At 43.0% G+C, this 23,035-nt stretch overlaps 1 protein-coding gene across 1 annotated transcript in view; it reads right to left on the bottom strand.

Moving 5' to 3' along the window:
• The window catches only part of KCNK10 (potassium two pore domain channel subfamily K member 10), a 102,779-nt gene that overhangs the window by 23,040 nt on the left and 56,704 nt on the right, over positions 1–23,035 (bottom strand). Inside the window, exons 3-4 of the mRNA XM_054971765.1 lie at positions 20,012–20,129; positions 9,151–9,311 (exon numbers count right to left, since the gene is read on the bottom strand). Of these exons, the coding sequence (XP_054827740.1) occupies positions 9,151–9,311; positions 20,012–20,129 (279 nt within the window). The remainder of the gene's footprint in view (positions 1–9,150; positions 9,312–20,011; positions 20,130–23,035) is intronic.

The following is a 23,035-nucleotide window of genomic DNA, read 5'->3' as shown; positions in this document are numbered from 1 at the left end:
AGGCTGAATTGCATCAGAAGGTTAAATATATTTTATGAGAGCATCAGTGGGACAGATGGCAGATGACAAATAGTTTTCTCTGATGAAAATTCAAATTAAAACTCAACCGCTATTTTTTATATCAGAACACTGGGGCCTAGTCGACATAAAAAGTCATCCTGGACTCTCTGAGATCTGGGATGGGGAGTCAAGTGTTCACTGTCTCACAGGAACATATTCCTACACACAGGAGACCAGAAGAGAGAAGGCGAGGTTAGAATGCTTCTCCTTGCTTTATATATGCAGGGACTTTTTTAAATGTATGGAAAATTTAATTACCTCTTTGTGGTGCCCTCTGGAGGCAGGGGAACATAATATCTGGGGTCCATGGAATCTTGAAAGCACCAGTCCAGTCACTGTTTTTTTGCGCAGGCTGTGGCTGTTTATCAAAAATTGACCAGTCCAAGCACCTGAAGGCACAGTTAACTTCACCCACTTCAAGATTACAATTCATTACAAGGGAGAAGAGCCATGATGCTGTAACGTGCCTCATTGCCAGGGAACCTCACTGAGACCATTCTTCTCCCTCTCTTTGGCTTCCCCCCCCCTCTTCCTTCTCCTGGCTGGTTTGCCTTTCCCTTTCTGTCTCTGCTTCTGTACCCTCTCCTGCTATGCAGCTCCCTCCCATTTCTACTTTTTATAGTCCCAGCCTCACATCTGGCCCTTGCGGTGAGCTCCACTCTCCTCTTCTCTGTTCCCTGTATCTTAGCCAGCTGAGCTCCTCCTCTCTGTAGCCATTCCCAGCCTGAAACCGCCTGGACCCAAAGAACCACTGCTCCCTCATCCATGCTCATCCACAGCCTCTATGCCTTTTGAGACCTGCTGTATCGGCCTGCCAAAGCTGCCTTGCTATGGAGGCTACACTGGCTGTGCCTTCCTGCCCCTGGTCCCACTCTGCTCTACCCAGGTGACTCTTGCTGCTGGCCACAAGGGAAGGCCCCACTCAGTAAGGTGGGTTGTTGCCAGTTAACCTGCAACACCACATGCCTCCATGAGCTATAACTTGATATTGCATAGTCCAAGAAGGATTTTACATAATATCTTCTTTGTGTCAACTACCTATCATTCTTTCATGCAATACATGGAATTTTTCTCTGTGCAATCATTTTATTATTGGCATTTCAAAAAAAAAAAGCACAGAAAATACTAAAACCATTCTATAAACCACCAAGGTATGTGACACAGGAACAGCAAGCAGAGCAGGAGATTTGATGAAGAGGTGGATGGCAGAGAAGGACTCTTCCACCCCACTTTGTCACAACTCAAGAACAGAACATGATCATCTTGGTTTAAGGTATAATGGCAGTCATGAGAAGAGGGGCTGAAGCAGGGTGGCCAGCCTCAATGGTAGGTACTTCTTGAGATTCCCTGGAGGGACCCCCAAGGAAGCAGTACAGAAAAAATCAGATCATTACTAACTGCAACACCATTCGTCACAAATGGTAAGACTACAGGAGGATACAACTCAGACAGCTTAATCCATGTCAAAGTCCTTGGCATTTGATACCTAACCTGAGCCTCACAACACAGTTTTGTTGCCAGTTTATAAGATTCTCAGAAATATACATAAAATGAGAATAGGGAAAAATGCATCTCTGAACATGTGCTAATTGCCTTTTCCTGACTATTTCCAGATCTCACCCACTTGGGTTTACTAAAATGGCACACGGAGGAGACAAAGAGGACTACTATAATAACTAGAGAAATAGAAGAGAACAACAAAAAAGGAGGAACAAGAGACATGTTCCAAAAGATCCAGGAAATCAAAGGAAATACCATAGCCAATCAGGACAACATAAAGAAAAAATGAAAACAAGACACTGAAGAACTGTACAGAAGAGATGAAAGGATGGCAAATTCCCTTAAAGAAGAATTTTTTGATGGAAAGTGCCCTGACGTCATAGCTGACTTGGCGCGGTTTTCATGGCAAGAGACTAACAGAGGTGGTTTGCCATTGCCTAGTGAAGACTTGAAACAACTACTAACGATGGTTAAGGGAGAAAGTATCAAAGCAGGATTACAGCTGAATATCAAAAGACAAAAGGACTACTACTGAGGAGTAACACAATTTTAAGGATGACAATGAAGAAATTGAAAAGCAAGATTTTCTATGCCTTGGCCCAGTCATCAACCAAGAAAGCAGAAGGAGATCGGGACTTGGAAGGGCAACCATAAAGGAACTAGAAAAGGACAAGGAAGATGAAGATAATCCACACAACGGTATTCCCCATTACTATGTATAGATGTGAAAGTTGGACAATTTAAAAAGATGGCAGGAAGAAAGTTGATTCATTTGAAATGTAGTGCTGGAGGAGAGTTTACAGATACTATGGACAGCCAAAAACACAAATAAGTGGGTTTTAGATCAAATCAAGACTGAATTCTCCCTAGAAGCTAAAATGACAAAACTAAGGCTATTGTAGTTTGGTCACATCATAAGAAGACAAGACTCACTGGAGAAGACAGCAATGCAGTAGGCAGTAGGAAAGAGGAAGATGAAATAGCTTGACTCAATAAAGGAAGCTACAGCTTCCATAAGTCAGAAGCAATTTGATGGCACATAACACAAACATGATATAGATTTAGGGAAAGTATGAAAGCTCTTCACAGAAATCAGCCACTAAACAAGGAACTTCACCGTGGCAACTTACCTCAGCAGGGTGCTTGTGGCACGATGGTCCTCGACATGGTGCGGGGTATCACAGACTGCAGCAGGGGCGAGTCCTGGGGAGCAGACTCAGATGCCCCAGCTCGGGTGGAGGCAGTGGCGGCCGAACAACATCACAACACCCCGCGCGGCCAAGCCAGAAGGGCACAGAGAGAGGCAAGGAGAAGCACCAGGATAACACTGAAGGGGCTGAGTCCAGCCAGGGAGGCAGGAGGTTTAAAAAGGAGCGGGCAAAAGAGGTAAGGGGTGGCAGTAGTGAGGAGAGAGTGGGAACGCAAGTGAGGTGTGAGGCGAGAGGAGGATAGCAGAAGAGCAGAGGAAAGGAGAGGTGAGCAGGCTCCATTGAGAACCAGAGGTTGGCACTCATCCAGCAGAGGCTCACCTTCCTGGACAGGGAACCAAAGGGCGCAGGAGGGCTCAGGGCCACTGGGCTAGCTGGGGCGGCAGCGGCTACACCACCGGGAGGACAAGGAGGGGCAAGGGAACCCCCACCAACCCCCTAAGTTCACGAAAACTACTTTCTCACGGAGCACAGAGGGACTGTGCCTGGGTGAGGCCAGTGATGAGAAGTTAGTGACGCCGACAATCTAAGTCAAAGCATCCTGCCTCTGAGGCCTGGGGAAAATCTTCATATTCACATTACAAGAAACCCAGTGCTACTGCAGAAAATGGTAGACCCATGACTTCTTCCCCTCACTTTAATGAGTAGTACAAGTCCTGACATTATCACTTGATTTGTTACTCTGTCTCTGGAAGCAACAACCAGTAATGTGGGGCAGGGATAGAAGAACACACAACATGACGATCCTAGAACGTAAGTTTTATAACATGTTACAGAGAGGGACAATTTGCCACAGAGCTGCCTTGTTTACCTGAAGCTGCAAGCACTTTTGTAACGGAAGTTTCTGGAACTGATGAGTTTTCTACTCTATGATCCCAAAGAGGAACTCCAAGACAAACTCCAAGACAAACTCCAAGTAAGTCTGTTGAATGACTCCTCTCAAGGAAGCCCACTGAATACTTTGAGAACTGTGACTGCAGAGCAATAATTAGACTTTCCTTTGTCTTTAGCCTGGCCCTGTACTTTGAAGTCCAAATTGATTATTTTGTTACACAACACTGAGGTAATTAAGGGAGAATCAACACATATATACGGAGGGGGGGGGACTAATAACTGCTTTGTGAGCTATTTATATCCACAGCACAATAACGTTAAAACTGGCTTTTGTCAGACTTTGGCATGCAATCAAATCTTCTGTCCAAAAAACTCCCAAAACAAAAACAAACCCCACAGGCAGGAGGTTTAAAGCAGCTCCTGATTCATGTGCAATGACACAGAAATCCTGCCTTGGCCAGAATTCTCATTAGAAATAAAAATTCTAGTTTCTACTACATTTCCATGAATATTGAGAATCCCAAAAACCATTTACCTTATCTTCAAAGATTAAACTGTTCTCTAAACTATTCCAAAACCTGAGAGCAATACATTTTTTAAGTTGTAAACCCACAATGGGGCTCACAAGTAATAATCTATGCTTTTAAATCAAATCAGGTCCTTTTGGAGCTGTAAAGGTCATTCCAGACAGCTAACAGAACTCTAGTTTTACCCCTATAGGAAAAATTAACCTTCTTTCTTTCCAGAGACACTCCAGGATGCTGGGAAGAAGGTACACAAGGGCTGTTAGCAGTAGTTGCTACAGTGAGCGACAGAATTGCCGAGGAAAGAAATTGCTTAGGAAAAGATCCAAACTGTAGAGTAAATCCCATAGGCATTCTAGGCACATGTACATACAACAAAGAACTGTACCTCCTTACATACACACATTCGAAACTGTGGACACTAGTGAACTGCCAACACTGGCTTGATTTTGGTGTAGCTAGTCAGGACCATTCTGTTCTCTTTCAACAGAGAAATACCTAAAACCAGGGATTTTTTTCAGCTGGAACGTGGTGGAATGGAGTTCCGGCACCTCTTGCCCTGAGCACAAAATTCTGAGGGGCTGTTTGGCACTGCAGGGAGATCCGGCGTGAGTGGCTGCTTGGGAAGGGGAGGCTGGATCGTTGTGAGGAACGAGTCTCCCCAATAGATATGAGAGACTCACCTTGGCTGCCCTGGGGAAGGTATAGAGGTGGGGCTGGAGAAATTTTGTGCCCCTCAGAATTTTGCGCCTGGGGCAAGAGCTCAAGACTATTGTGATAAGTATGATCCTACTGGGTAGTTCCTATGTTGTTTAATACCACCCCCCCACACACAAGGTAGGGGGTTCTGTCATGAAAATGATACATGGAAGCCATCAAATCATGTATGAGGATGCAAGTATGAGTCCTTGACCACCAAACCTCCCTGCCACCAAACATCCACAGAACAGGAGAAGAAACAAAAGCAACACAACACGCCTTGCTAGAGGGAGGATTGTGGCCTGTAATTACCACAATCCTAAGAACTCCACAGATGGAAGACTGAGCCACCCTGCTACAAATTCATGCCCTTTTGACAAGCAGACACACAGGGAAAGAAGCATGGCCCTTGCCGCCACATTGCTCAGACAGCTGGCTTGGGAGAAAAGACTACCATGAAAACCCAGGGCATTTTCCGAGATATCTTACATGGGAATGCTCAAGTGTAGGGAAATACAATGTTAGCCAGGAAGCGTAGTTCAAAAAGACAGAGCTGGCAGAGATTGCTCCTCAGAGGGTTTAATTTCATCTTCACATCCCCAAAATTAACAAACCCCCTGAGGCGCGATCTCTAGCTCTGTCTTTTTAAACTACCATCCCATGCTGTCTCTCTTGTGTGGAGAGGGAGACAGATGAAGTCTAGGATACTTAAATGACCATGGTAAAGGCAACGAACATGGGATGGGGGAGAATAACAACAACAACAACATTTTATTTATATACTGCCCTTCAGGACAACAATGCCCACTCAGAGCGGTTTACAAAGTATGCCATTATTGGTTGTTGTGGATTTTCCGGGCTGTATAGCTGTGGTCTTGGCATTGTAGTTCCTGACGTTTCGCCAGCAGCTGTGACTGGCATCTTCAGAGGTGTTAGCACCAAAAGACAGACATCTCTCAGTGTCACAGTGTGGAAAAGAAGTTGGCAGGTAATTTATATCTACTCAATATATCTACTCTTCTTTTCCACACTGTGACACTGAGAGATCTTTGTCTTTTGGTGCGACACCTCTGAAGATGCCAGTCACAGCTGCTGGCGAAACGTCAGGAACTAAAATGCCAAGACCACAGCTATACAGCCCGGAAAATCCACAACAACCATCGTTCTCTGGCCGTGAAAGCCTTCAACAATACATATGCCATTATTATCCCCACAACAAAACACCCTGTGAGGTGGGTGGGGCTGAGAGAGCTCCAGAGAGCTGTGACTAGCCCAAGGTCACCCAGCTGGCTTCAAGTGGAGGAGTGGGGAATCAAACACGGCTCTCCAGATTAGAGTCCCACCTCTTAAGCACTACACCAAACTGGACAAGGGAGACTTTTGAGGTAACGGCTATCCACATTTATGGCTGCCCAAATCCCACACTCTGGCTTTTCCTTTTAGTTCTCCAAGCTTCCCTCAGCTGCCCACAATGAGTAAAAAGGGGAGTCACAAGCTTTATTTAACTGGTTGGTAGCATGTAACCTTTGTGTTCCCTAAAGAGTTCTTATCTGGGAACCTATGAGAATAACACAGCACTTAATTCTGAAATAAGTATAACCTCTTTCAGACAGCTAATTTAACTTGACAGACAAGACACAGAGGGGCCTGGACAACAAACATTTATTTACAGAAAATAAGGTGTAACACAGTAAATGTTTAGTGGGAAATAATCAATACAGAAAGTACAACTGGTTTTCAACTGCACACCCCAGAGGTTATATGCTTTTCCCACTGCAAGTCAAAACTGATCCTTAGTTAACCAAACACAGACACTGAGGTGATATTTGATTCCTTTTTTTCTCCAGACAGGATTCTTCAGCACTCAAGGTTCACTATAAACTTCTTATCACCATTTACAGGCTTACACTCAGGGCCAAGCTACAAGTGATGAATGACACTTGAACAGCAAGTGTATTTCTCCCTGTTCACTTGCCCTCCACTCAATCCACTTGCCGTTCAAGTGTCATTCGTCACTTGTAGCTTGGCCCTCAGATTCCAAGCAGCTCCTTTACCTCATAGAGATCCTGGTAATAAAACTTGTAGAGAAAGTTATATTGGATGGTTCCTTCACAGGGTACTTGTTCACTTTACTAAAACAACTTCCCTTCCCTGACCTGACCCCCGCCCCAAATCCTAACTAAAAGTCAAAATGAAAAGCCTGAGTAAGATGATGCACTTATCCAGCATTACAATTTCCCTGTCTGAAGAGGAAAGCATCTCTTTCCCCCCTTTAAACTGAGGGCCAAGCTACAAGTGACGAATGACACTTGAACAGCAAGTGTATTTCTCCCTGTTCACTTGCCCTCCACTCAATCCACTTGCTGTTCAAGTGTCATTCGTCACTTGTAGCTTGGCCCTGAGGCTGGCTCACTCCTCCCATCCAGTGGAGTTCCAGGGGCTCTGACTGGCTGGCAATCTCCAGGATTTGCATGACTCCTAGATCACCAGAGCCATGGAGGATCGGCAAGAGTTTGGGGCTGATTGCCAGACCACCTACTGCCATATTATTGGCTGCCCCAGATCCCAATCATTACCTCTGCCTGCTGTTATTCATCCCAGTTGCTCTTACTCTGCATCTCCTTTTCTGGTCATATAGCTTGCACAGTTATTCACAAAAGAGAAGTGATCAGGAGGATTGTGAACCTGGGGAAGCCTGCACTTTCACCCTGTGCTAAAGCACAGCTATAGGATTAGAAGATCCTTTCAACCCCCACTCAGTGTCAGATTTGCTGAAGATAGTAGAAGTTAGATAGTAGAAGATAGAAGAAGTTAACAATGAGAGGAGGTGAGCACTATCCCTTTCTACCAACCCCCATTAAAAACAGAGACATAGCTGTGGAAAAATTCCAGGCATTTATTGAACATCCTCCGGAACAAAGTACTGAAAGCAAATCAGAGGAATGGGATTGCCAGTTCTCTTATTCTCTACCCTTGACTTTTGAAACTGCACAGACAGACAACAGAATCACAAAGGCAGAGCTGTCCCTATGACTTCATGTCCATGATATGTACAGGCATGCACTGTCTGGGTACTGATGATTCTAACTGTAGGTCACGTTGTAGTCCCAACAGATGGTTGCCTCTGCACTGTGAATGGAGTCCATCCTGGTCTATGCCCATGTTGGAGGGCTGCCTGGGAATGGTCAAGAGACAGAAGGACAGTCGTAAGTAATGTTCATGGTAGCAACGGCCCTCTCAAGCACTCTGCACATGGTGTGGAACCATCTAAGTGCTCTTGCAGTTCCTTTAATCCGCCCTCCCCTTTGGAACTTTCACACAGTGGGATCCACTTGTTGCAGAACATAGCATCATCATTGGGCCACTACTTACCCATCCCTTTTAGGAAGTGGTACTGGAATCTTCTTTATGATTTCCATTTCATCTGCTCCATGAGGCTGTGATCCTGCAAAGCAAAAGTCATCATGGAAAAATTGCGCTAGCAGTGGCAGGTTTGGAATGGCTGGCAGTTGCTCAGGAACGTTGTTGGTGCTACCTGTTCCCTTCAATTACATGTGGGGTTACATCGGCAGGAAACCACACCAACATTGCTGAGGTGTTCTGCCAGTATATATACGGGGGGGGGGGGGGTTCTGCACTCCGTGCCCACTATGTGGAAGACATGAATATCAATGGTAGATGGAGGAAGAGGTCTTGAGTCAATACACGGTACTGGGGTAGGGATGATATCTGCTGCTGTCAGCTTGAGGCAGGGGATCTTGCTTACCAGTATGGGGTGCATTGTCCTTGCATTGCAAGCTGGAGGAGTGGAGGATTCAGGATGGTGTTTGTGTCCTTAGATGGAGTCCCTGTAAGGGTTCTGAGCAGAGTAGTGTTACCAACATGCTGAAACAATGTCTGTTTGAATCCTTTCCATGCAAAGTGCCTTTTCTCTAGAGTTCCCATTGCCAAAATGTCCACTTGCACGTTTTAGGTGTGCATACCATGAGAGCAGCTCGATATAGCTCCATGTCATGTACCCCTATCATTTAAGCTATAGACATCGTGGTGGTGGAAAGTGCCAACAAGTCGTAGCTGACTTATGGAAATCCCTGCCTGGGTTTTCAAGGCAAGAGACATTCACAGGTGGTTTGCCATTGTCTGCCTCTGCATAGAGACCCTGCTGTTCCTTGTGTGTCTCCCATCCAATTACCAAGGTCAAGCCTGCTTAGTTTCCAAGATCTGACAACATATGCAATGTTTTAAAGCGGTTTATCATGCTAGACTGTATATGCTCCATCATTAGGTCTCAAGACTAAAAACAGATTAAGCCATTTCAATCTTACTCGAAAAACCTTTTCCACTCGTGCAATACTCTTCCCAAAGATGGTTCCCAGTTGGTCTCCAATGCCAGCTAACAGAAAGCCGAAGAGTGGGATCCCAAAGATGGCGTACAAAATGCAGAAGATTTTTCCGCCTTCTGTGCTCGGAGCAATGTTTCCGTATCCTGATGAAACAAGAAATATCAACATGATCTTTTGGATACAAAAAGACAGAAAGGGAAGAAGTAAACTAAACTGTGCAGGTAGAGAAACAAAAGGAAAGAACTTTCTTTCATTTCCCAGTTCTTTACTTTCCCCCAGGTTACACAACATGAAACTTTCAGCCACATTGCTTGCCTTGTGGTGCTGGATACAGCCTTCAAGGTAAGAGTGATGCAAGACAGCTTTATGTTCATCTGATCTGGGTTTCTACTTGCAACATTAGGTACATCTACACAGAACAGAAGTTCAACTTTAATGCCACTTTTATCTCATAAGTAACGTAGCTGATGGCACTGTAACTACAGCACGTTTTAAAGGTGTCTGGGTTGGATCCAGCATAAAGTTTTCACAAGTGCAAGGACATCTACTGCAGAGTGTAACTTTCTCAATTTACCCCTCCCATGGCAGCCAAAATGCCCCTTGAAATCCAGTTTCTGGAGAAGAGAGGATCTCTGTAATAGGATGGGGGAGGCATTTCAGGCTGTCAGCAGAGATGTCTGTGCTTGATCCAACCCTCTGACTGTCCATCTATTGTACCTGTAATTCCATATACTAGTTTTGTGTACGTGCACACTCTTTCTCTTTATAAATGCGTATACACATACATACACAGATATATACATATAAATTGTAAATATATAGCTGAGAAAGATGTCTTGAATAAGGGAGCTCTGACTTTCGGAAGCTTACACCCTGAAAATCTTGTTGGTCTTTAAGGTTCCACTGGACTCAAATCCTGCTGTATAGCTAGTATAGCTGAAAGTGTGTGAAAGTCCTTCAGAATACCTTGGTCATCATTTGCTAGTCTCTAGCATCATGATGTCAGAAGAGTCATGAATACAGTAAGCATTCAATGATATTTCACATGGAGCAGTACAAGATCTATGATGATTTTGCAACTATTAACAGCCAACCATTCAATCATTCCCACAGCGGGAAGAAATTTCAGCAATTATTTTTACCAAAAGCCATTTTAGTGCACAGAGGGCTCTCCCACTGTCTTTTGCTCAGAGACTCATATCATGGAGGGGCCATGGATCAGTGCTAGAGAATCAGCTTTGCCTGCAGATGGTCTCAGATTCAATCCCTGGCCTCTCCAATTAAAAGGATCAGCCAGTAGGTGATGTGAAAGACCTCCACCTGAGATTCTGCAGAGTTGATGCCACTCCAAGTCCACAGTACTGACCTTGACATTCCAAAGGGCTGGCTCACTATAAGGCAGCTCCATATGTTCATGTGAATATTTACACAAATTTAATATGTTTTAAAATCTTTTGTTCTGGTTCATCTCACTTCCACTGCACTACATGCCCTGCAATCGCCTCTGAAGCTCCTTGAACAGCTACGAGTGCTTCATTGTGCGTTAAATAACAGAAATGTATGGTAGACCTAAATTTGCCATGCTATGCCTTGGAGACAGGGATATGGGTGTGTGATGTTGGTTACACCATTACATCACTTCCAGGAAAAACCTGAAAGTGACATGGGTTGCTCTAGGAATTGCCAGAAACTCTATGGAAAAGCTATATGGCAGTGGTATAGTCGACACTACTGGGTTTTTGTTTAGTTTTCTCCCACTGTTGTTCAGAGAGGTGGCAGGCAACTAGGGCTGCCAGCAGGAGGCCTCCCACCACAGCAAGGGGCCTGGCAGCCCTAGGTAGGGCTGAGGTATTTGTTTACTAAAATGCTGTCTAGAATATGCTCATTAAACGAACAAAGGAACCATCCTAGTAGGGCTGCCTGCTGTTCTCCAGATGGCTGCTTCCCACAGTTTCAGTAGCACCCAAGAGGAAGCTGGGTAACAGGAAGAGGCATCATCTAACATGGGATTGGTGCCAATGTGGCTGGTTTTCCTCAGTGGTTGCTGCTGTGCCATCCATCCTGATCTTTCTAGTTCAGTTGGGCTAGCACAACAAACTGTATGCAGGTGTCATGAACCTTTGACATATTTGCAAAACACGTATGCTTTGCTAAACATGTATACTAAACGTGTTTGCTTTATTTTCATGACCACTGTGGGGTCACCAGCAAGTTAAGAAAATACTGTGGTCCTCTTAGTTTTGACAGTTAATTAGAAAGTAGCAGCAACAGAGCAGATATATTGCTTTTCCATTACAAGTGAGGGCTAAATAGGATCTCTTTACTCTAGCTAACAAGCATTATCAGAAATAATCTTAGTACAGGTGTGTATGATGTCATATTATTTTCTAAGAGACAATCACTTTTCTAGAAAATGATCACATGATTTTTTTAAAAAATGAAGATTCAGCTAAGTTGTGACATTTCCTATATAATGTGCCATGCAGGTAGCATGGTGAAGGAATTTTCAAGATTTTAGGTGAGAGATCTGCATCTGTGTGTGTCTGAGGACTACCTAAAATTTGATTCTTTTAAATCACTTGTATTCATTTATGTTCATTTTTCTCACATGTATAATTTCATTATCAATAAGACTAAGTTGTATCTGTTATCGATTTTTGATCTTGCCTGAATAAAAGAGTTAAATCTTATTTTAATAAAGATTTTAAAAACTCAAAGAGAACTTTCTGTTTGCCTTGCTGGAAAAGAGCCAGTTTGAGTGGTTAAGAGTGGTAGGACTCTCATCTGGAGAACGGGGTTTGATTCCTCACTCCTCCGCTTGAAGCCAGCTGGGAGACCTTGGGTCAATCACAGCTCTTCAAAGCTCTCTCAGCCTCATCCACCTCACAAGGTGATTGTTGTGGGGATAATAATAACAAACTTTGTAAACCGCTCTGAGTGTGGCACTAAGTTGTCCCGAAGGGTGGTATATAAATCAAATGTTGTTGTTGTTATACACAGAACCCGTATAAAATTTTGTTCTGTAACATAAGACTCTTAAAAAGTCTTATCTATAACAGATTGCTTTGAGTATTCTGAAGCTGCTTGGTTAAAAGAATAAGTCTTGCAAATTAAGTGGTTTAGACACTCAAAAAGGGATGCAAATTAATTGATTTGTTACACAGGTCTTGGGCATGCTGAAACTGCGATATCTCAAGATCATAGACCAATAAGGAGCCCTATGAAGCAGCTGTATGGATAATGTAGCCCGCTCATTCAAGAGCCCTGTCCTTACACAGCAGCTATAAACCAAATCCACTACAACCAATGGGGCTTCTGTCATTGATTTCAATAGCATGTAGATTTTACCTATCAGAGACTTGGCTAATAGGTAACATGTTAGGCTTCTCTGGGGCAAATCTTGGGACAGATAGAAGTAGTACTCTAATGGTGTGAACCCAAGCATCATTTATCTGGGTCTATTGCCAATTTATAACATGTCCTGCTCCCTCCCCCTCCCCACCAAATACAGACAGTTGTATGAGTTCAGAAAGAAAATTTCTATTTTAATTCTGGAATTATATGCATAGATGGTATCACATGTAATATTCAGAAGTTTTCTCCATGTTTTGCTACAGATCCAGAGTAACAGAATCTGGTGCAGATCCAGGTCAGGTTTTACCTATAGATAGGTCTACGTAGGCTAGATATGAGCAACCTGCAAAGAAGAACTTTTGTAAGGCCTCATTCTGCTTTCTTTGTTTCATACTGTTTATTCTGAATAAAGTTGAATAGAGCATGTTTACCTAAGAAGAACCTTACTGGGTGACAACACCTTACCCAACAGGGTCAGAAGATCTCCCATACTTACAACTGATCTCTAGATGACAGACTTCAGTTCTCTTGGAGAAAATGGCTGCTTTGGAGAGTTCAATCTATAGCATTATACTCCACTGAGGCCCTTCTCCTCCCTAAACCCTGCCTTCTTCAGGCTCCACCCCCCAAATCACCAGAAATTTCCCAACCAAGAGTTGGAAACCCATTATTGTCGGCATGTAGCCGAGGCTAGGACGCCCAGGAAAGTGAACCCATTACCCTCCTCCCACCAATGCTTCAACACAAACCACACAAAGACTTTCCAGGAGAAGGAAGATTAAGCAACATAGCTCTGCTACTGCTTTGTGTGGGTGTGATTTGTACACTCACAAAAGGCTTCTTACTCATGAAGACTCCCCTCCTGGCTAGGAGGTCTCTAGTCCACCCTACAGCCCATATGGGCCAGGGTGTCATATGAGCTCTGTTAAAGAGTCAGTCTCCTGCTGCAGCTTCAAATGTTACTCTCCTCAGCTGGCAGCTTTTCAAGGATGCAGCTGATGATACATCAGCGCAAGAAGTCTTTCTTACAAGTGGAAAAACTTGCACTTCCCCAGCCAGCAGATGGGATGTTTCATAATATGTCTCTTCAGATATCCCATGCAACATTGCAAAGCCATTACACAGAACATATTTTCCTAACTACATCGGGTTCTGTTCAGTTTCTTCACTCAGGATCTCACTGAGCCAGTCAGCATTAGCTGCTTCCAAGACAGATCTCCAGGAATAACTGATGCAAACACACCTATAATTGCATTTGCCACTGTATAAAGTACTTTCCAACAGACCGTAGTCCAGCCCTCATTTTGGAGAGTACTCACACTTGCTCAGAATGTAATTATACTTACAACCCACCTACCCCACAAGTCTACCATTTCTAGAATGTAATTATCCTATAAACCTACCTACCCCACAATTCTACCATTTCTTCATGGAATAAAAACCTGTCATTTGATTAAATGCATACTTTTCTTGGTCAATGTACAGGAAGCAGAACTCACTAAAAGAAAACTAGCAAAAATGTCTGGCTCTGTCATTCAATCACTGCTGCTACTTATATGAACTGTAAATTGGTTCCTGATGGGAGGATGAATCACCTGGCTAACCTCATTTTCAGGTATGAGTTCTGAATTAGGCTGGCTCTTTTTCATTTATTACACCATTACACCAAGGTTCATCCTTTACAGATCTGTTCATGAGAATCTTCAAGAGATTTGCTGATTTTAAGGCAATTTTTGAGTATTTTTAAAGGCTTATTTTAACAGACTCTAACAAGAAGGCACTTCAGACTATTTCTTCTCTCTTTTATATATGAACATACAAAGCTGTATTTTACCAAGGGAGACCATTGGTTCACCTGTTTCATATAGTGATTAGTTGCCCTGGAGGGCCAATAAACAGGACATAGAGGCCCCTGATGCTACCTCCTAGCCCTGGCATTAAACATTTATGGCTTCTGAATACAGAAGTTCCTTCGTCACCATGGCTAGTTGCTGTTAATGAATCCATGCTGTATGAATATGCCACTTCAAAGCCATCTAAGCTATTGGTCATCACTATATTCACTGGCAATGAATTCCACAATTTAATTACTCGTTGAATAAAGAAGCAAGATGACTCCCTGGGGAGGAAGTTCCACAGCCTGGTTACTGCCACCTTTTGCACTAATTATAGTAGGGACACATGGAGGAGGGGTTCTTTAAACATCCAAAGTGTCTTTGCATCATCATATGAAGGAAGTTTGTCCTTGAGGTATTCTAGTTCCAGACTGGCACTCACTCTGCGTCCTGCAGAGCCACATTCACAATTACTATCAACCAAAAGAGCCACATGACTACTGCGTGCCCTGCGCCCCGCCCCACCCCACTCATATATACGTACAATAATACAACTCTTGATATTAAATATAAAATTATAACCAGAGGCTGCAAAGAAGTGAGATGTTAGAGAGGACTGGTCCTTTACTTCCATCCCTGGCATGAATCCCGCAACTCAGGAAAGCTTAGCAGCTTATCCATCCTCCAGACTTTCCAGCAACAGTTGTTTCATTGTAGAAGCCACAAGCCCCACTGGGAAATGGCCTTGCCAACTTTCTTGGAATATGGGACGGGCACGCACAGTGTGCTTTAAAAACCCACAAATGGAATGTCAAAGAGCCACATGCGGCTCCCCAAGGATCACTGGTCTAGGGCTTTAAAAGGTCAACACTAGCAACTCTGAATAGGGCTTAGAAATCAACTGATCAGTGTATTTTGGGTTTCCTGTAACCATTTTGACAAATCTCCTAAATTCCTCACTAAAAACCATAGAGTTACTTCCTCATGGAGGCATGCATGTGCTTTGCAAAGACTGAGCAATCAAGATGTCTCCTTTTACAAAATTCTTCCTTGGATGGTTTTCCCTGATCGTTTCCTGCCCTGACTCATAGTTCTCATCAACCGTTTGTTTGAAAATTTTCCTATAGTGCTTAATCAAGAAGGGGAAATAGAGGAAAAAGTACTGGTGAGGAGGGTTTTTATTTTGCTATTCCAGAGCTATATGCCAAGAAGAAAGTGGCTACCTTTATGAACATGCAACAGGCTCTACACTGATGATGTGATTTAAATAAATGAATGAATGAATGAATCATTTGGGTCAAATCCACATTACTCATTCTAAGTCGCATGTTCTCTGAATTCCCCACGCAATCCCGAGTGCCGGTCACATTACCTCATTAAACAGACGCATTTCATTTGCATTTCTCCCGAATATGTGGTCACAGGTTTTCAACGGGAGTTTCACGGTGGCCGTGAACGGGCCAATGCGCAATTTACGCGGTTTTTTTAAAAACCACCCCCCCTTCCTGTCTCTTCGGCCGTTCCGAGAGTTCCTATTGGCTGATTCAACTTGCAAGTGCTCCGTAGTCTGCAAAAGACTGTTTTTGACTTCAAAGCATTGGATTTATTGATTATGCTGTTTCTGAATCAAATCTGGTAGTTTGAAAAATCATTTTGGGGTGAATCCATCCTCTGAACGGACTCGCGAAACTTCCTTTTTAACTGTTTTTTATTTTTTTAATTTTATATTACTGTAATATCGAAATTACGAAATATCGAAATAATGACACTCCAAGGAAGTGAAACTTCAGTAAAATTCAGGCTCTGAACTGTCCTGCATAGGAAATGCCCACGAAAGCTTCCCACATGCTTCCAAATTTCCAAAAAAGAAACGGGAGAGAGCCATCAGTGCTGTCAGTGGGGGAAAGAGAGGCATCATTATCTTCAATGATGTTTCTTTATAAGGCAAGATCGAAATAACAGAAAAGTGCGCTCAAAAAAATTTAAAAAAAATGGGCGGGGAAAAAAGGTCCCACCCAAAAAAAACGGTTTTCGAGCGGCCAAGTGACCGGAGGGACGCGCGAGAAAGACGGATTGGAAGCAGGAATGTGAATAAAGAGGAAAAAATCGCGGATTGGAGGCAAACGGAAGATATCCAATAAACATGCGGGTAATGGGTGAATGGGGATTCGACCTTGGACTTAACTTTAGAAAAACATCTCAGTACCTTTGTAAGTGTGCACCAAACTCTACAGCATAAATATACCCAGGGAAGGGGGGGCATACACAAAATGGTGGCTTTATAACTATAGCACATGAATGGGTTCTTCAGCCATGCTACAAAATGAACACTCCCTCCCTCAAGAACAATCAATATCCTTGTGCTGGTGAGAAATCCAGGGAGCATAACAACGCATTTTATGAGACTTATAAGGAGTTAAAAAGCATTTTATGAGAATTATGAGTAGTCATTGCTAGTGTTCTAAAAGCACAACAAAGGTTGCCAGTGAGAGCTATTTCTGTAGAGAGCCAGTGGTTAGAGTGTTGGACTAAGGGTTTGGGAAACTCAGGTTTGAATCCCTCTTCTGCCATGGAAGCTTGCTGAGTGACCTTTTGCTAGTCACATACACTCAGCCTAACCTAACTTACTTCACAGGGCTGTTGGGAGGATAAAATAGAGGAATTACATCAGCCACTTTGGGTCCTCATCAGGGAGAAAGGCAGGGTATAAATGAAGTAAATCAATAAATTTCTGAACTGGATGCTGCCAATTTTCCTTATTTTCTGCCCAAAAGAGTAGAGTTTTACACCAGTGGAGGTCTACTGAAATCAATGGACTGCAGCCTAGATTTGATCTTATTATCTACAATGCTGAACTCTTTTTTGTTATTGCTGTTGTTAAAAAAAGAAATGAAGCGTAGTTATGTTACTGGCACCACAAAGTTCAGATAATTTTACTACCTATTCCATTAAAACACATTTCATTTTAGTGGTTTCTAGCCTAGCAATAAAAATGTACTTTAAAGCTGGAAATGTGCACAAGTGTACACAGATTAGACCAAGAATGAATTATTTAAAACTGAGGTAAAAACTGAACAAAAAATACTATCTAGATTATTTCACAAATACTACAAAATCTGGAGGTTTAACACTACAATATTTGGAAGTGCTAAAGTCTTACGGGTTTTGTATAGGCCTTGGAATATCTTTTTACTGGAATGACTGTTTCACAGGGGTCATTAAATTAAATTAAATTTAATTTATTACATTTATATTCCGCCCTCCCCGCATCAGCGGGCTCAGTGCTCTTTTGAAGATAAAACCAATTCCTGTAAAACTGATAGCTGAATCACTAGCCCAGCAAAACAGAGCCAAACAGAAGCAAGGCAGAGACTCCTGCATACTTCAGGAACTCCCCAGGTATGCAGAAAAACAATTTTTTTGAATTTAAAAAGGACGGATCCAAAACTGAGAGCAAGCATGGTGTAGTGGTTAGAGTTTTGGACTAGGATCTGACTCTCAGCTTAAACTACCTCATAGTGTTGAAGGGCAGAATGCTGTAAGCCACTTTGGGTCCCCATTGAGGAGAAAAGTGGGGTATAAATGAAGTAACTTTTTAAAAAGGATTGCGCGTAATCTAGGAGGCACGGAATACTGAGGGCAGTTGAACTTCAGTTAAAAGAAAAACAAAAGACAAATTCACATGCCTATGCCCATAAGCGATTATGGCGTCTTGGAGGGGAGTATGAAGGTCACAGAGAAATGGCCCAATGATATGTTCCTCTGCAATTCCTCACAGGCCTCCAACATGTGATCACTAAGAGTTATGACAAGAGTTCACATGAAACTACAGTCCCAGTTATGAGTGAAACTACAGTGCTAAACATCACGTTAGCTTGAAGCCTCAGATGCCTACAGATTTTATCTCCAATTATTTTATTGGGAATTTTAATAGAGATATTTATATTTGTATCTTGTTCTCTGTTCTATATGTATTGATTTGTTTTGATTGTTTGCTGCTTCTCCATAAAAAAAAACCCCTAAGTACATGCATTAAAAAAATAGTAAATAAAAATATCATAGCTGTATAAAAATACAAACCAAAAATTCCACAGAGTAATTAAAGAGACCATTTCCATACATGTTATCTGCCACAGGTTCACATGCTGTTGGGAAATGGGGTGGGGTGTCCCGGGGTTTCCTCAGCTTTTCTCCACTCCTTCTCAAATTTTGCTCACAGGTTTTAGGACAGATTGCAACAAAGCTGAAATAGTTGCCATATGGGTGGGGTAGGAATGCTGCACTTTCCTGACCACAGAAGCCATTTTGCTGGACTCTGTCTCTGCAGCAACCATTTCCTCTCCCCTCCCCACCCCCACACACATGGTGGCTTTTTTAAAAATCAGCAGTTTCATATTGTTCTATCACTATACTGTTATAAAAGGAACAGGTTCTGTGAATTCCCACCTTTCATTTTTTTAAAGTAAATTTCTAGCCCTTTCCTTTGCAAATATATAAGAAGACAGGCATACCTTTGCAACAGAATGAGGTAGAGACCAGGGCCAGATCGATGGGGGGGCAGGGGGGTAGTCTGCCCCCGGCACCACCAAAGAGGGGGCACCGGGCGCAGCTGCCACCCCAGGAGTGCCCGGGCGGCAAGACAGGGGGTGCACTTGCCACGCGCCCCCTGTCCTGCGGAGCTGGTGGCAGCAGCGCGAGTGGCTGGGAGGCCGCCCGCACCATTCGCCTGCCCTGCAGGACAAGTAGCTGCCAGCTTGCCGTGCGCCTCTTGTCCTGCGGGGCAGGCAAATGGCGCGGGCGGCCTCCCAGCCACTCACACTGCTGCCGCCAGCTCCACAGTGTGCCGGGACAGCCGGTTTGCCACGGGGCGGCACGCGCCACCTGCGTGATGATGTCATGGAGCGACATCATCACGCAGCACCAGGAGCACGCGTGCACTGCGTGCGTGCACAAGTGGCCAGACTTCGGTTGCCTTGGGCGCTGGCAACCATAGATCTGGCCCTGGTATAGAGTTGCTTTTTTAAATAATGAAAGCCAGGAATTCACAGAACCTGTTATTGTTATAACACTATATTAATATAACAATGTGAAACTGCAGAATTAAAAAACAGTGAGAAAGCTCCAGTGTCCTGGTGGAGGAACAATGGCCGCTGTTGGCGGATTGGGATAGGGAAACTAGGGGGGAAGCCTGCCATATGGAAAACCCACTGCCACTTCACTGTATTAGCAGCTGCCCTGGCAATGGGGAAGCTACACAAGCCTGTTACCATGTGGAAACCACCATAATAAAAACAGCTTCAGCCATAAAACAATTTCAGCAAGAAAGATTTACCGACACACCAATTAGGCTTCCCACTTGCCCACCAGGGGCGGGCATTCTTCCAGGGGTTTGCCCCGTCACCCACCAATTGCTGGGCAAACCCTCGGGAACCGGCAAACCCCCAGGCAATTGCTCGCCACTGGCAGGCAACCAGGGAAAGGTCATCTGCCTTTCTATAGATACCAGCCCAATATATAAAATATTAGAGCATTGGAAGTAAGAAGAAAGAGCTTTAGCCTCTGAAAAACTGTACTTTTTTGAAAGCCAAGAAACTGGAAACGACTCTCTAGCATTCAATGTCTGCAACTACCTTAAATTCTAAGTAAATATGTACCTATTGTCGTGATAACAGTTCCAGCGAAGAAAAAGGCACTTCCAAGGTCCCAGTGGCTGCTGCTATTAGAAGAGGTCCCTACAGGATTGACTCCTGCATTAGTAGCGATAATTGCCCGCTGCAAAAAAATGGACAATAAAATTAGTCAGCAAAATGCCCTGTGGTCAAATACTGCACAGTTGGAGGCAAGCCTAAAATGAAACTTGTGATGCAAATAGCCATGGGGAACTAACTCTACCATATATGGATCTGAACAGACACTTCTCAGAAAAGTATTTTCTGCATAGGATGATGATGATGATATTTATATTGCTCCCCTTAAGTACTCAAAGCAGTTCACATGATTGTCTAAATAACCCTCAAAACATCCCAATAAGGATTAATTCTGAACTGACTTCCTTTGCTCTCAATGACATTAATGCACAACCAAATGTGATTGTCTATTAGCAATGTTACATCATTCTTTACATATGCTGCCACTCCAAAGAGACAGTCTGGGATTATCTTACATCTAAGAAAATAAAATAAAACCAGTAAGTCACAATCATTAAAAATGCCAGTAAACATTCAATATATTACTATCCCCATATTGTAAGGGGGGGGGGATGCAGGATCTAGGTAAAGTGCCTCTCTGTGTAAACGTTCCATAAGCATCATGTCATGTCTGAGTACACTCATGATGTGGATCAGTCCATTTGCATTTAGTATTAGCATGCCAGCAAACAGTGATTTGGCAATACGTGCATCAGGTGCATAAAACAATCCATGTGACAGGTATATGCAAAAGACCATGTGGAATGTTCACCCATGTAAGCACTTTACCCATGGCCCACAGCTTGCTGCCAGCAGAAGCAGATCAACTCACAGCAGGACCCTACAACCCTCCAAAAGCTAATGCTGAGTGTCACAGGATTCTTGTGGACAAAATGCCATGGGGGAAAGGGTGTGTGGCAATGAGAGGGAATCAAGAAGGTCATCTGGGTAAGAGAAAAGCGTGACTTTCTTGATTCCCCCTCACTGCCATACACCCGTTCGCTGGGTGCAACTCAAGATCTGTTTTGGTCTTGCAGCTTAGACAATACCGGCTTTCTTAAGGCCAACTATTGAGTTTACTAGTGAGGTGAGATTTTAATCTGGGACTCAGATCACACTCTTAAACCACTATTCAATACAATCTTTTGATGTAAATTATCCTTGGATGACTTAATTTTCTCCACATCTGAATAATTCAATTAACCAGGAAGAGAAAGGAGAAGATGGAAGAAAAGCGATACAACCATGCAACTGATTTGCAGGGGAAAGGATGGCTTGTGTTACTCTTTCACTTCACACGGAATTGGGGGAAATTTGTTGGTTATGCAGCAGAATCTAAGAGCGCAGAGAGCATTTGTTTATTTACTCAGTGGAGCGAAACCCAGCTTAATTGACAGCTAGACTAACCAAACAGGCCGTGACTCTCTGTCAGCTAAAGGACTGTTACTTATGCCAGGGGACACGTTGTCTTCCATTTACCGGAGGCAGCACAGTGTGTGGCATGAACTATGTTGTAAGATCCACATCTATGTTCATATGGTCTAACAACTTTGCTTAGCCAAAGGTACAATGCATCTTAAGTAATAATGTCATGATCTGTCGCTGCAATAAAGAATACCAGGGACACAGGCTGTTTCAGTCTTAAGTCACACACAACATGAATACAAAGCGCTGGGGGCTTTTCAGTTTAGAAAAAAAAGACACCCGTATAGTCCAGTGAATGGGAATACAATATCCAATTATCATTCTTGTATGAATGATGTAAAACTGTTAAGCAAATATCATTGGACCAGAGACCGCAACTAAGTAAAAAAAAAACAAATTCTGCTCTAAGTCTACCAGAAACCTGTTAAGTTTTATAAATTAGGTATTTCTGAAAATAATACTTGTTGGAAATTTAAGCTATTGATCAGTACACTTCTTTCATATAGTATGATCTTGGTCAGTAGTTTGGTCATTTTGGAATATCTTATAATAACATATTAATTTTGTCTTCGACACAACATTGGATTTCCCTGTTTTAATAGGCAGATTTCCTATTTCTTGGAAATTGCAATCATTGCAAAAACTCTGGGTGCTGAGAGCTACGACTATTGCAAAAGACTTTTACTTCAGTCTTGGAAATCAGTTACTGCACCCAGTATAGAAAAGTGGATGAAAACTCTTCTGGACCTTACTGCAAAAGAAACCGGAACATTTGCCCATCAAGCAACCGAAGATAATTTCCAGAGTGTATGGAGACCTTTCTTTAGAACTTTATGAAATCTAAAGCAACAGAAAACTACCATTAATACTCTTCTCTCTTTCTTTTCTAAAGGTCTTCCTACTCTAATATTTGATAACAATCCAAAACATAATAGAAACATCTAAGAGGGACATGGCAGAGGTCTCTAAATTGCACAAGGCATGGGGAGAAAACAAATACAGAGCACTTATTTTCCCTCTCACATAATACTTTTAATTCAAGGATATGCAATGAAATTAAAAGAACAGAGAAAAGAAAGTAATTTCTTCACAAAACACCCAATTCATTTATGGAATTCTCTGTCACCAGATGCAATGATAGTTTCTAGCACAGATACCTTTAAAAGGGGATTAGACGCATTCATGGAGGATAGACACTGTTAGACTATCCTCCATGAATGCATCTTTTAAATTTGGATGGTTCAATTAATATTCATGCTCAAGAGACATAATAGTGGGGGGAAACTGTTGTCTGCATGAAATTCTTGTGAGATTCCTAGAGGCACCTGACTGGACCTTGGAAAACTAGATATCAGACTAGAGAGAATTCAGAACAATTTCCCTTCCATCTTTAAAATCTAACTTGATCAAGGATGTCACTTACCCAGTCATACTGGGAAGCTTCCCCTTCATCAGGCCCTCCCTCCTCTCAACGGTGGGAGGAAGGCCTGGTGTCAGAAATGACGTCCAGGGACACAGGACATCACATCCACTTGGAACTGCCACATCTGGGTTTTGAGGTGAATG

Source organism: Eublepharis macularius, chromosome 2 (genome assembly GCF_028583425.1).
Source record: "Eublepharis macularius isolate TG4126 chromosome 2, MPM_Emac_v1.0, whole genome shotgun sequence".
NCBI classification, from domain to species: Eukaryota; Metazoa; Chordata; class Lepidosauria; order Squamata; family Eublepharidae; genus Eublepharis; species Eublepharis macularius.
This window is presented reverse-complemented; position numbering and strand designations above follow the sequence as displayed.